The sequence below is a fragment of the Rousettus aegyptiacus genome, unplaced genomic scaffold (assembly GCF_014176215.1).
Source record: "Rousettus aegyptiacus isolate mRouAeg1 unplaced genomic scaffold, mRouAeg1.p scaffold_m13_p_14, whole genome shotgun sequence".
NCBI lineage: Eukaryota > Metazoa > Chordata > Mammalia > Chiroptera > Pteropodidae > Rousettus > Rousettus aegyptiacus.
The window spans coordinates 30,907,199-30,920,570 of NW_023416289.1; the positions used below are offsets into that span (position 1 = coordinate 30,907,199).

The 13,372-nt window shown below is 41.6% G+C and overlaps 1 protein-coding gene across 14 annotated transcripts in view; it reads left to right on the forward strand.

The window, feature by feature from the left end:
- Positions 1-875: 875 nt before the first annotated feature.
- Positions 876-13,372, forward strand: part of TDRD12 (tudor domain containing 12) — a 61,436-nt gene continuing 48,939 nt past the window's right edge. For 13 of the 14 annotated variants that reach the window (XR_001595408.2, XR_001595409.2, XM_016133242.2 and 10 more), the window contains exons 1-4: positions 983-1,214; positions 8,319-8,477; positions 10,008-10,144; positions 11,663-11,782. Coding sequence is in view for 12 of the 14 variants with exons in the window: in XM_016133242.2 (XP_015988728.2) it covers positions 1,146-1,214; positions 8,319-8,477; positions 10,008-10,144; positions 11,663-11,782 (485 nt within the window). In the remaining 2 variants the exon portion in view is untranslated. Of the gene's footprint in view, positions 957-982; positions 1,215-8,318; positions 8,478-10,007; positions 10,145-11,662; positions 11,783-13,372 lie in introns of those variants that run through there. The other variant, XM_016133240.2, reaches the window with a different exon arrangement.

The window sequence follows — 13,372 nt, forward strand, 5'->3', positions numbered from 1 at the left end:
TTGAAATAGCAAAAAATTCATCTGTAAAACCACTTAGGCCCAGCACGTATTTTAGCCATAATTCCTTTGATTTTTAAGGCATGTTCTTGTTTGTTGGCTTATTCAATGGCTAGAGAGAGATTCCTGAGATGGTAATAAAAGCTAACTCTCGCTTCATGGGTGTTGTTTCATACGATGTACCCTTATCTAATTGAGACTTACTCTCTGTGTCCCAATTTTCAGGTGAGAAAAGACAGACTTCCAAGTGTTCAAAGTTCGGAGACTTCTGCGGTATCTTTACAATAGCAAAAATTACACGTCAGGGAGAGAGCCTGGCCCACTAGATGGCAGTTACTGAACTTTGTTGGTGACGAGGATGCCCAAGACTGAGACTTGGGGAGCCCTGTCAGCTGAGGACCCGTTGGGAAGAAAACTGAGATGTTGAGCCTTTCCAGAAGATGGGGGTGGGGTGGGGAATGCTACCTGGAGGCCCCAAATGCCCAGGCATCAGTGGCTGGTTGTGACACTCCCTCAATCCAAGACCAGGAGGTGAAGGCTGGCCAAGAGGCAGTGGGGGCAAGGCCTCCTGGCAGTCAACCATGAATCGATTGGCCCTATGGCGGTTGCTCCACCCCTTGGGGACAAGTGTGACGGTGGACCTGGGAGTCCCTGGTCCCTCAGAAGTCGTGCGGGCCAAGGAGCAAAACTGGCTCCTCGTGACCCCTTCAAACCCAGAGGTCCCTTGAAGCACGTGACTCAGCCCCAGGGCCTAGGCGCTGCTCCTCTGCAGCTCCTCCCCCTGCGCCCCGCCCCGCTGCACCCGGCGCAGAGCGGTTGCCCGTGCCGTTGGCGCAACACGTGGTTTCTGGAAGCCTCGAGGCCCGCGCGGGCGGGGGTCGGACGGCAGGGGCGCGGTGCAGGAGGCCGAAACGCACCCGCGGCGTGTCCAGGTTGGAGGGCGGAGCGCGTCACCTGTGGTGCGTGGCCGGCCGGGGCTGGGGGCCGCAGCTGGACGCGCGGGGTTGGCGGAGGCGAGCTGGGGAGGAGGTGCGGCCCCACCGAGGGCGGAGGCCAGCACTAGGAAGGACTCTGCTTCCGCTCCCAAAATTCAGTCCGAGTGAGTAGCGACGAGAAGACCCGGAGAGGGGGTGCGGCCGCGACTGTGCATGTCTTACCAGGGCGAGTCCGCCGTCGGCGGAGGCGCGGGGAAGATGCTCGAGGTCCTGGTGCTGAAGGTGAGCGAGCGCGAAGTGCCCGGGCCGGGCCGTTGACCGGCTCCAGCCCTGCGCGTGCTGGTGGGCCTGGCGGGGGGATGTCGGTCTTTGGACCGCGGGTTGGGGTGCCAGATAAGATTCCTGACTCAATTTCAACAAAACAACATGAAATTTTAGTTCAGCCGTGTCCCGTGCACTGTTTGGGACCTAAAGTAAAAACTTATTCATTGTTTCTCCGAAATTCAGATTTAACTGCGTATCTTTATTTAATAACTCTAGAACCCTAGGGGAGGGGATGGACTGTAACTCATCCTACGCACCCCGTGGCGGGTCTGCCCTGGTTGAGGGTGCCCATGCGCCCCAGCTTGGTGTATTTCCGGGGACCCTGACCTGTTCCCTTCCCCAACGAGGCTCCACCCCTGTTGGACAGGAGCTGGGAGAACTTGTACCTCTCTTCCCCCACCCCTGCACACACGCGCGGGGTGCGTTCCCTCTTCACGTGGGGACTCCTGCTCGCTCGCCCCGGGACTCTGGCGGTCACTCCTTACCCGCACGGGTACCTCGGGCCTTAGGTCCTTGGAGGAGGGGGTCACAGCGGGGGCTCTTCCCGGGTGGGGTCTGCTGAGCACAGCTGCAGCTTTGTCTTTGAGTCAGGTGAGTGCTCCTTGGCTATTAGGCAAGAGACCGGAAGGCGCGGTGTGTGCACCACATTGCTTGGAGGAAGGGGTTTACAAACCAGAGTAAAGAAGAGCGTTTCAGTCCCTGGGAAAAGGAAATATAAATCACTTAAAAACATTATACTTCAGTGGGCAGAGAAGAGGGCTATTGCAAATGATGGGATTTAAAAATATAACTTTCCTGCGCCTATTTTATGTTGTGTAATTTATATGAACAGAAATTCTCAAACGTTTGAAACAGCTGACCCTTCAGAGGATTTCCTCAGGCTTATAAGCGTTTCAGATCCAGTCAGGGAGCTCCTCTCCACCATCAGTCCTAAATAGACTAGTGTGATTTTTCCTTTAGAATGGCAGGGCTCAGGGATGAGCTAGTTCATCAGGGAATAGCACTGGCAGGAGGAGCTGGACTCCTACTGCCTCCAGCTTTGGAATCTCCTCTCTTTTAGTTGGATCCAGGAACCCTTTTATCTAACCCCCTCAGCTCTGGTCTGCCCCCACTTCTAGCTGTTACCCTGATCACCCTGAGCAAATTTTCTATCCAATGTAGTATTTTCTGGTAAAGTACCAGCTGTAGTGCTCCAGATTAGTTTAGCTTTTTACATGCATAAAGACATTTTCCCCAAGTGCTTGTCAGTGGATGAATGGATAAGCAAAATTTGGTATATATGCACAATGAAATATTCAACCTTAAAGAGGAAGGATATTCTGTCACATGCTACAATATGGATGAAACTTGAGAACATCATGTTAAATGAAATAAATCAGATACAAAAGGACAAACACTATGTGTTTCCACTGATAGGAGGTTCCTAGAATAGTCTCATTCACAGAGACAGAGTAAAATGGTGTTTGCCAGGGCCTGAAGGAAGTGGGGAATGGGATGTTAGTATTTAATTGGTTCAGTGTTTCAGTTTTGCAGGATGACAACAATTCTGGAGATGGACAGTGATGATGGTAGTATAACATTGTGAATGTAAATGCCACTGAACCACACATTTAAATGTGGTTAAAACGGCATTTTTGGTATATTTTACCAATTATATATTCCCCAATTAAAATTTTTTAATTTTAAAGTTTTAACAGTTATGTGTTAAATAAAAACATATCTGGCATTACAAATCTATTAGGATGAGGCCAACAGAGAAAAAGGTGTCATTTTAAAATATATATTAAGAAAGCAGCCTAGGCAACGTGCAGCTGTATCAGAAATGAGTAAGGCAGAGTGCAACAAGAGGTGAGTATGGGCTTGTTTTCCCAGAGGGACCAAAAGAGAAAAGGATTAGTTAGCCAGATCGTCCTTGATCACAAAATTGATCAGCGCTGGGGGGAAACCCTTGAGCCATTGGTTCCTACAGTCAAACTGTCTTAATGGGCAGACCATTTATATTTCAGTACAGCTAGGCATGGACCCTTCAAGTGGATAAGCTCTTACAAACGTGGGTAAAACTCTAATATCTGCAGGCTGTGACCTCACTAATGTGGTAAAATGTTTTGTTTTGTTTTTTGTTTGTTTGTTTTTTTGTTTGTTTTGTTTTCTTTTCCTCTACTGCCAGTGAAATCCACAAACAGAATTTCAGGAGTGGTTTTCCTGCTGGAGCTACTGCTCTGCCCATAGTAGGCTGAGTTGAGGTTGAAGCAGTAGCTATTCTAGGACCTCTCATAACAGCATGACTATAAGTGGTCCCAGTGTTATTTAGTCTGGAATTTTCATAATTTTTTAAATTAACATCTTAAGTTTTACAATTGATGTTGGAAAGTGTAAGTTTGACAGATATCTGAAGTTATTATGGAAATACCATATACTAATGGGAATTGAAGATTAGATGATAAATCCAGTGACCGATGTTTTAAAATACACGTTACACACTTATATTACCGAATGTGGGAAAAGAGACTCATTACGTAATTACTCAAATAAAAGTAAAGGGAAATAACATATAGGAAAGATGAGTTTCTATTCCTGAGAAATAATAAAGAACACACTAATTCAATTAAATTTTATTATGTGAAATATTTAGTTCTCATGCCAGATAGATGATTTAACTTTTATTTGAGTAAAAGTATTCAAGTGTGAATGGTAGAGGTAAGGGAGAAGAGAGTGAACCAAAATTTAATATAGATAATATTTTTCTGACGGAAATAAGATAGACAAGCAGGGGAGATATGTGTCAGACAGCAGCACACTGATAAACTGCAGTGTGGACAGTATTGCCTTAAAGCACTGGTGGCGGTTCCCAGCCTTGGTGTAAGAGGTGGTGGGGGCGGGGACTTGTGAGCCTGTCCTCTCCTAATAAAAAAAAAAAGGAAGAAATGGCAATTTAAACCACTTGTGCTGCTGGGTGGTAAAACTGGACCTCGCCTACATTTTCAAGGTTTTGGAAGCAGATTAAAAAAAAAAAAAAAATTCTGGTAACTTCATAGTACCTACGATATGTTAAATAATTTTGTTTAAATGTCTTCCCTTGAAATTTTGAAAATTTTCAAACATAAAAACAAGTTACAAAAATAATACTGAGAATAACTATATACTCCATATCTAGAATTAACAGTTAACATTTTTTTTTGCATTTCCGTATTTCTTTATGCATATATGTTGTTAAAAAACAAAGTTCAACTGAGTAAATTTGAAAATCTAATTGGCTTTATTAAGCCATTAGTGAATCAGGCAGCATCTCATCTAGCAACTAGATGGGCACACCAAGGGGTTGTTCAAAATGGAGAGATTTTATAGGAAGAAGAGTGGGGCAGGGGAGCTATTAGTGAAAGAAAAGAAAGGATTATTTTTGGGCTGGAACATTTTTTTCTTGGGAGGGGGCCGGAGGAGGAGAGAGAAAGGGAAAGATTTTTATCATGTAGATTGTCTTGCTTCTTTTGGCTATAAGGGATGGAAAGGGCTTACAGTGACAGATTACCTTATCCAAAAATTCCAGACTGGTTAAAGTTAATTAAATTACATTTCTGGAGGAGGTTAAAACTACAGTTAGATCAGGCATTAAGTCATGGGCTTTTGGCACCATTGACACCATTTTGGGACTGTGCTGTGGTTTTCTCCCTAACAATGTATATAAAATTATTTTACTTTTTTTGCTAAACTATTTGAGAATGAGGTGAGAAAGCTGTATTTTCTAAGAACAAAGATTTTTTCTATATATAACAATATAATTATCACACTTGAGAACTTTAACATTGATGTGATATTATTGTCTAATATACAGTCCATACTCAAATTTGTCCAATTGCCCCAGTAATGTCTTTTATAACTTGTTTTCTCTGATCCATCATGCAATAGAAAATTACACGTTGCATTTAGATGTGATAGCCTGTTAGTCTCCTTTAGGTCAGTTCCCTGGCCTTTTTGTATCTTTGGTGACATTGAAATTTATGGAGAGTAAGGGCAGTTCATTTGAAAAATATCCCTCAATTTGAATTTGTTTCCTCATGATTGCTTGGGTTAAACGTTTTTAGTAAAAATACTACATAGGCGATAATACATTAGAAGACAAGAAGCTTTTTAAAAAAATCATTACTTTTAATTATAAATAATTTGAAAATCTAACTTTTTATTAGGAAATATTCCGGACATAGAAAAAAGTGTAGAAAATATGATTATAAACACCTAGACATCTACCATCTAGTTTTGCCATATTTATATCACATCTTTTTTAACCCACAAACTACTAAATTGAGGTATAATTTGTATGTACTCAAATTCATTATTTTTAATGTAGAATTCTGTGAAATATTTTGAAAACTGCATGCAGTCATGTAATCACCACAATCACAATACAGAACAGTTATGTCATTCTCCCCAATTACCTTGTCCTCCTTTGTATTCAGTTTTTCTTCCCACCTGTAGTCCTTTGAATCTGCCAGTCTGTTTCCTGTCGCTGTTAGTTTTGCATTTTCCAGAATGTCATAAAAATGGAGTTGTGCACATGGAATCATATAGTAGCATGTAGTCTTTGAGTCTGGCTTCTTTGACTTAGTATAATGCATGCGAGACTCATTTATGTTGTATTTATCAGTTTCTACTTTTGTATTGCTAAATAGTATTCCATTGTATCGATGTGACAATATATATAATTACCAGTTGCAGGCCATTTGAATTTCTCATTTTTAGAAATTGTAAATAGAGCTGCTGTAAACTTTGCATATGGGTTTTTGCATATAAGTTTTTATTTCACGCGTGAATAACTAGTTTAATATTACCTGTATGTTTAACTTTATGTAACACTGTTTTCCAAAGTAATTTCCATTCCTATTGGAAATGTATGCATTCTAGTTGCTCTACATCCTCATCAGCACTCGATATTGTCAGTTTTATAAATTTTATCCATTCTCACAGGTGTTGATGGAAGACCTGTCCTTCTTGAGGATTAAATTTCAAAAGATGGCTTTCAGGTACCTGAGAAAGACTTCCTCCTGAGTAGTAGGAGGTACAGATACATGCTACTGAGCAAGGGTTCACTGCCCACTCTCATAGAGGCCAATACGATGACGTCAGCTTTTGAGAAAAGAAAAGGCTTTTTTGCAAGATGGACTGGCAAAGAGACAGGGTTTGGTGTGGAATTTAAGAGTTTAGGGAAGGATGGGCTGGCATGCAGAAGCGCTGGTGGGGCAGGTTTCAATTGGAGGGCTTTGGCACCAGATCTTTTTTGGACAACGGACCGTTCTGAAAGGATTCCTGTGATCAAGTTCCAGTCAAGTCCCAGCTCTTTAGTTCCATGGGGTGGCGGGGGAACTTTGGTTCCAGGTGTTATTGATTAAAATTCTCTCCTCTGCACATGCTTCAGCTGCATGACTTAACAGTTATGCTTAATTGTCCCTGAAAAACAACTCAGTATCTTATAAGAAACAGAAGACTGGTTTGAGCTGGTTCTACAGTTATACACATCTCAAAGGGACAGGAAGGACTCACAATTGTAAGCCCTTTAGTACATGCTGTAATAAAGAGAGGTCAAGGGTCTGTGCCAGGATACAAACAGTAAATTCTGGCAGCCTTGAGCTTCCTCAGGCAGGCATTTTAGAGAGGCTGGAGTCATCCTGGGGACACAGACTTCTGCTGCTGGAAGTCGTGCTTGGGTGGCCTCAGTGCAGAGGTTTGGACAAGCCGTTATGTGCTGAGAGTTCTGCAGTTCTCACGGGCAGTGACTATTAAATAATTTTTCTCAGCCTTCCAGTGTCGCTTTTCTCTGGACTCCTTTGGAGTCTCACCTGTGCAATTCAGGGTCTGCTAAGAATTTGAGGGATTTTCTTATGCAGACTTTAGGGCTCTCCCATCTGTGATTGTCTTTCAGAATTTTCCCCCTTAATTTATAGCTGTTTTGGCAGCCCTATATCATGTTTTCTGGCGTCTCCAGCCACATTCTGGCTCTCTGCTTGAGTTCTTAGCTGGTAAACATGGATTTCACTCAGTGACGGGTCCTCCTTTGAAGGGTTAAATCCCCTCCGGTTTCTGTCTGCTTTTGGTATCTCTTCAGTGCCTTAAAATCATTATTTTGTGTTTTTTCCCCAGGATTTATAATTGTTACCTGCAGGTGGGTTAGTCCATATAAACTACTCTGCCATTACTGGAACCAGAACGGACAACTGTTCTTTTTTCCAACGATTTCTTATAAAAATGTTCCAACATTCAGAAGATTAGAATACTATTGCAAACACCTGTATTCCTGCTTCCTGGTACCTAGGATCCAAAATCTTGGGATGTCATTGCTTTTAGGTCCTTTTAGTAGGCACAATTAGGAAATAAATATATGAGATAAATATACAAATGAGTTCTTATTGCTATTTTCAATTCAAATTTAACTTTTCATTTTAAATATGTATCTTTTCTCTTAACAATGAAAATCTTGGTTTCTAATAACATTAGTACATGAAAAGATACATTCAGAGAAGTCCGACTTTCACCCCTGTCTCTTCTACCCCATTCCTGGCTTCCCTGTAGGTAATAGTGTTTTTTTCAGTTTATCTGCAATCATTGATTTCTTTTAATATGAGCAGAATGTATGTATTTCCTTTTCTTTCTTACAAAAGATGTAGGATACCAAAAAACATTGTTCTGAACCTTGCTTTAGTATTTTGTTATGAATATTTTCAAAATACAGGAGCTCAAGGACATTATTCTCTGCTTTTTGAGTCACAATGTGTAATTAAGAATAACATATTATTGGTGACATGTTTTAGAATTTGTGTCTTTAATCTTTTCTTCCAGCTTTATTGAAATATAATTAACATATAACATCATGTAAGTTTAAGGTGTACAACATAATTATTTATATCAAATATATTAAGAGTCTTATTTTTGGTTTGAACCATTCAAGACAGAAGTACTTCATCAAGAATTTGTTAGCTCACTTAGAAACAGTTATTGTGACTCTAAGAGTTATTATAGTGGCAGTTCTGTTTTTAAATCATTCATTATTTTGTTTGTCTTTTAAACATTTTACAGATTGAAGATCCAGGTTGTTTCTGGGTTATTATAAAAGGGTGCAGTCCCTTTTTAGACCATGAAGTTGACTATCAAAAACTAAATAGTGCCATGAATGACTTCTATAATAGCATGTGTCAAGATATAGAAATAAAACCGTTAATGTTGGAAGAAGGGCAGGTATGTATTTAACTGTGCTTTAAACACCATGTCTTGAAAAAACTAAAAATGTAGAATATTCTGGCAACTAATATGATACAAACTGTGAGTATTTTAATTGCTTGTAATCATTGCCTTGTTTTAGGTTCTTTGGGTTGCATAAGATTTAGGCTAATGAAAGTGGCAGTTGTTGTATAAGGTTCATATAGGGCAAGAAGAGATGGGGTGTCATCGAAATTTCGGCTTTGGGGCCATCCTCCTGGGGCTGGCAGCCAGAAGATTATTCTAGATTCATCACAGGTGCAGGCGCCTGAGCAAAAGAGGGCATAGGGATTTTCAGTCTGGGGCTGATGCCTCCGTCGTTGTACTCATTAGCTTTTCATGTACTGGTTGTACCGTACAGTGACCACCACCGCCCAAATCCACGTTTTCACTTAAGCTTGCAAAATGGTCATTTTCATGTTCTTTCTGCATTAAGCATAATGGTTTATGCCTAGCCATCTACATTGGTGTCCGGAGGTTCCCCCCTCACCTCCTTTTCATTTTTTCAGTATTGAACTCATGGCTGTTTATGTATTCATCAGTTGTAATCATTGTTTCGGATGCGTAAATTATCCTATTTTTGGCTAATGGAAGCCCTAGTAGACCACCAATTCAAAGTTGACTGGCCGTGTGAATTATTATCTGTTCATAACCATTCCTACAAGTTACTTTGGCTTCAGCATTAAACAAAAATACCCTTCATCCTTCGGCAGAATTCCTCTCGAATTATTCTTTGCAGAATAGGTGCACTATGTTTTCCAACTTTGTTCCCAAGGGCAGGAATCTCCATTGCCCCACTTCTTGCCTTTTGGGCACAGCTGTCTCCACTGGGCCACTTTATGTCTGGAGTCAGCTTATGGTTTGCCTGTCTGGATTGCTGTTGACTTGGCTGTGGCCCGGCAGTCCTGTAGGACAGTCAGGATGCCAAAGCCTGTGAACTCAAGAGGGCAGTTTCCCTAAAAGGGGCTGCAGACACTTATATTTCTTCAGTCATTCAACAAGTCGTTTTTGAAGACTCAGTATGTGCTAAGCACTGTTCTAGGTGCTGGGAATATGGCAATCAACAAAACACAGAAACTCACGTGATGGACCTGTTAGTTGTGGCAGGTAGAAAACAAACGTCAGAGGGTGGGAGGGGCTGGGGAAGAGAGCCTGGGGGTGAGGTTTCCTATTGGTCTAGCACATGATTGACAATCATTCGTAAACTTTATTTTCTGATTTAAGGAGGTAAATCCATGCATTTTCTTTACTTTTTAAAAATTATTCTTAGTTAAGCAGTCGAAAGGATTATAGTAGGAAGAACAGTGAAATACAGTTTATGTGCGCTGTATCCTTCTTTGCTGGGGTGTTTTTACTGACAGGCAGGGTTTAGGTTGGGCAAGGTCAGTCTCCTTGAATCTCTTTCCTCTTCTGAAGGTAAAATGTAGGCTGAGGTGATTTCGAGAGTTCTTTTTAGTTCTCTCATATGGCTAGAGATTTTAACACTGAAATTTTCTTTTTATTTTCTAGGTTTGTGTGGTTTACTGTCAGGAACTCAAGTGCTGGTGCAGGGCTGTTATTAAGTCAATTGTGTCTTCAGCAGACCATTACCTGGCAGAATGTTTTCTTGTGGATTTTGCCAAATACATTCCAGTGAAATCTAAAAAGTACGTACGAATTTATTTTGCCTTATGCTCCTTAAGGAGACACTTGTCAGTTTTAAAGGAGAGTGTTATTTTCAAAGTAAGAGGATAGAGGTCATAAACTAGAATTGTTTTTTTAGCTTCAAGAAGGGACGACTTGCAGGTTCCAGTTCTACATGCAGTGAATATAAGAGCAAGTGGTCAGAGGGAAGACCCAGCAGGCGGCTCCAGCCTCCTTCCATCTCCCTTCCTGGAGAGGGCAGGTGCTGTGCATCTCCTAGCTGCCCCTCGCCATATACTCGCCTCACCTGGCTTGGCCTCTTAGTTTGTTCACGAGAGGGAGTGGGTCCTTTAGGGAGGCTTGGCTGCAAGAAAGACACTACTAGGTTGCAGACAACAGAGCATGTATCCAAGTATGTATTCTTGCTTGTTTGCGTAACAAAGTGAGGGTGTGATGATCATCTCAGGTGGGAGACAGTTCAGAATGAGCTCTCACTGGTTCTAGGACCACACATCATAGTTCATTAGAAAACACTTGTCGACAAGTCAGTCTTGGTGTTTGTGGTTATTTTTCTACTGGTTTTTTGTGCCAGAGTAAGAGGACCCTTCCAAAGAGTGACACCAAGTAGACTTCAGCTGCAATAAGAGGTCTGTCTCGGACAGAAGACTTTCACGGCAGAAAGGCTTATCAGTCGGAATTTGCAGATATTTTACAAAAAATGCGTTTCTAGCTTGTGATTTTGCACCTTTATAACTATAACTGTAAAAATAGTGTGTTAAATTGTTTGAGGCTCTTTTCTTTTAGCATTTGGAGTTTTAAGTTTAATTTGTTTTGGGCAAGAGAATCATGATTAAATAGAGCTCAAGGAGGCCATGAGGGGCAGTTAGTGCAGCCCTTTTTCTAAAATGAGTCAAAAGATGCCTGCGCTGCCCACACAGGACATCCCAATAATCAGTTTATGTCAAAATAGTATGTTAATAGTGGTCTGTTGTTTGCCAGAATGAAAATAAAAATGTTGAACAACTTATCAAATCTCAGTCCTTCAGCTCGTTTTTTGCAAAGTTGGCAAACACTAATAATTAAAATATCTGCTCATTTACAGAAACTTTAAAGTAATTCCAGTTGTGTGTTGAAATTGATGCTTAAAAATCTTAAATAAGTTTTGCTTCTGAGGTTTGTTCATTATTACCCAGAGTTTCTCTGTCTAAGTATTCTCACTGGACATTATTTTTCTGATCCCTCCCCACCCCCATGCCATGAAATTTTAACATTAAAGATATACTGAATACCTGTGGAAGTACTATGTGTGTATCTATTCTTTATATATAAAAAGAGTGAGATGTTTTTTCACCCCCTAAGAACAAGTTTTCACCCCCTTAGGCAAGTGTCTCCAAGTACTTCCTGCTGTTGGTGGCTACTTTAAAGAGAAGTTTTTTGTGTGTTCTGTGTTAAATGTATTAATTATATTGGTGTACTTTAAAAGATTATCTTATGTATAATTTTTCTTTATAATGGAACTGTTGTTCTATTTTACCCTTAAGCATCCGAGTTGCCGTGAAAACTTTTATGCAGCTTCCCTACAGAGCGAAAAAATTCAGACTATACTGCACAAAACCTGTTACGTTACATATTGACTTCTGTGAAGACAGTGCTGAAATTGTGTACGTATAGTCTCTAATATGTTGAGTCATTAGTGAAAATATTAAGTATGTGATATTTATATGAAATTAATTCCTCTTGATAAATTCTAAGTGATTTCAAAGATGTCTTTGTACTTCAGGGGATGTCTTCTGGGTCCACATGTGTCCGACCCAGTTCTGAGCAGAATTCCCCAGGCAGCCCTGTTTCCAGAGGCTGGGTGTAATTGAGGGGATTTAGAGTAGGGGCTGAGCCCTTTGCTTTTTGGGCGGCTGCTCCTCCTCCTCCTCCTCCTCCTCCTCCTCCTCCTCCTCCTCTTCCTCCTTTCCCCCATCCCCCCCCCCCGCCCCCTCAATAAATAAACTGCAAAGGGAAACAATACATAGGATCACGGAGCATTACAAAACATCTATCTTCTCCAGCCCCAATTCCTCCCTCCTGATGGGCCTCTGTGACCTGTTCAGTCTCTGAACTTACAGTTTTTCAGTGCTTTTAGAAACATTCATATGCATGGAACTTTTAATAAAAATTAGAACATACTGTCTTATTTGCAAATTTAACTTAAGAATGTATGTTGAAGCTTTTCATACCCCTCTTCTACTTTCATTCTTTTTCACAGGTGAATATAATGGCATACTTGCTGTATTTATGAATTCTTCTCTTGATAGCCAGCTAGATTGTTTTCAAATTATTTTTGCAGTGTACATTACAATTAGAATAGATAAATCCATATAAAAATATAGAGATGTATACATACACGAGCGCCTGTGCCCACGCCCGCCCCATCTTTGTTACTTTTCCCAGTATTTGGCCACATTGCCAGTGTTTGTACAGGACAAGTCCCTTTGAACAACCACTACTTGAGGTCCTGGGGACAGCCGCATCCTCCCACCTGGTACTCCTCTTCCTCCCCCTCTAGGACTGTGGCATTGTGGGAAGCAAAGCTGCAGGAAGCAGCACAGTTCTGACTCAGCTTGCTCAGCGTGTATCTTTGTGATGGTACATTCATTGCGTTTTCTGAACTTGAAAGCTGTTTCTCTTGTGAATGCTTTTGTGGGATCTGGGGAGACCCTCCCATCCCCACTTCCCCAGTCCCAAACTCTCTATAGGTCCCTCGAGATGGTGAATGCATCACTCTTGTGGTGGCCTTGGAATGTGCACTGAGAAGATAAGTAGCCGGATTGTCTCTGCCAAGGCCACTGTGCTTTGCCAGGCTGCCCAGCAACCCCTGCTTCCTCCCCTGTCCCTCTTTCCGATCAGCCACTTACCCTCCTGGCGTGACTTGGGTGCCTGCCTGTCCACACCCAGCTCTCGCAGAGGCAGTTTGCCTCCCCCTATCTTTACCCTTGCCTAGCCTTGGCTGCGCCCAGCCCTGGGACACCCTTAATGTAGGCGAAGGGCTTAAAGTGAGTCATCTTACTGGATTTTGATCATCTTCTTTGACATGTACCTTCGCACTTTATCCAGAATGTCTATCTCAATATGCATATTATGGTTTTTATAGATTTTGTCAGATTTCCCTCTCAAAAGATTAGTGGTTTGTACTTCTGTCAGTGGGTATAGAAAGTGCTGCTTTTCCCACATAGCATTGAATATCGTTAGACTTTTAAGTT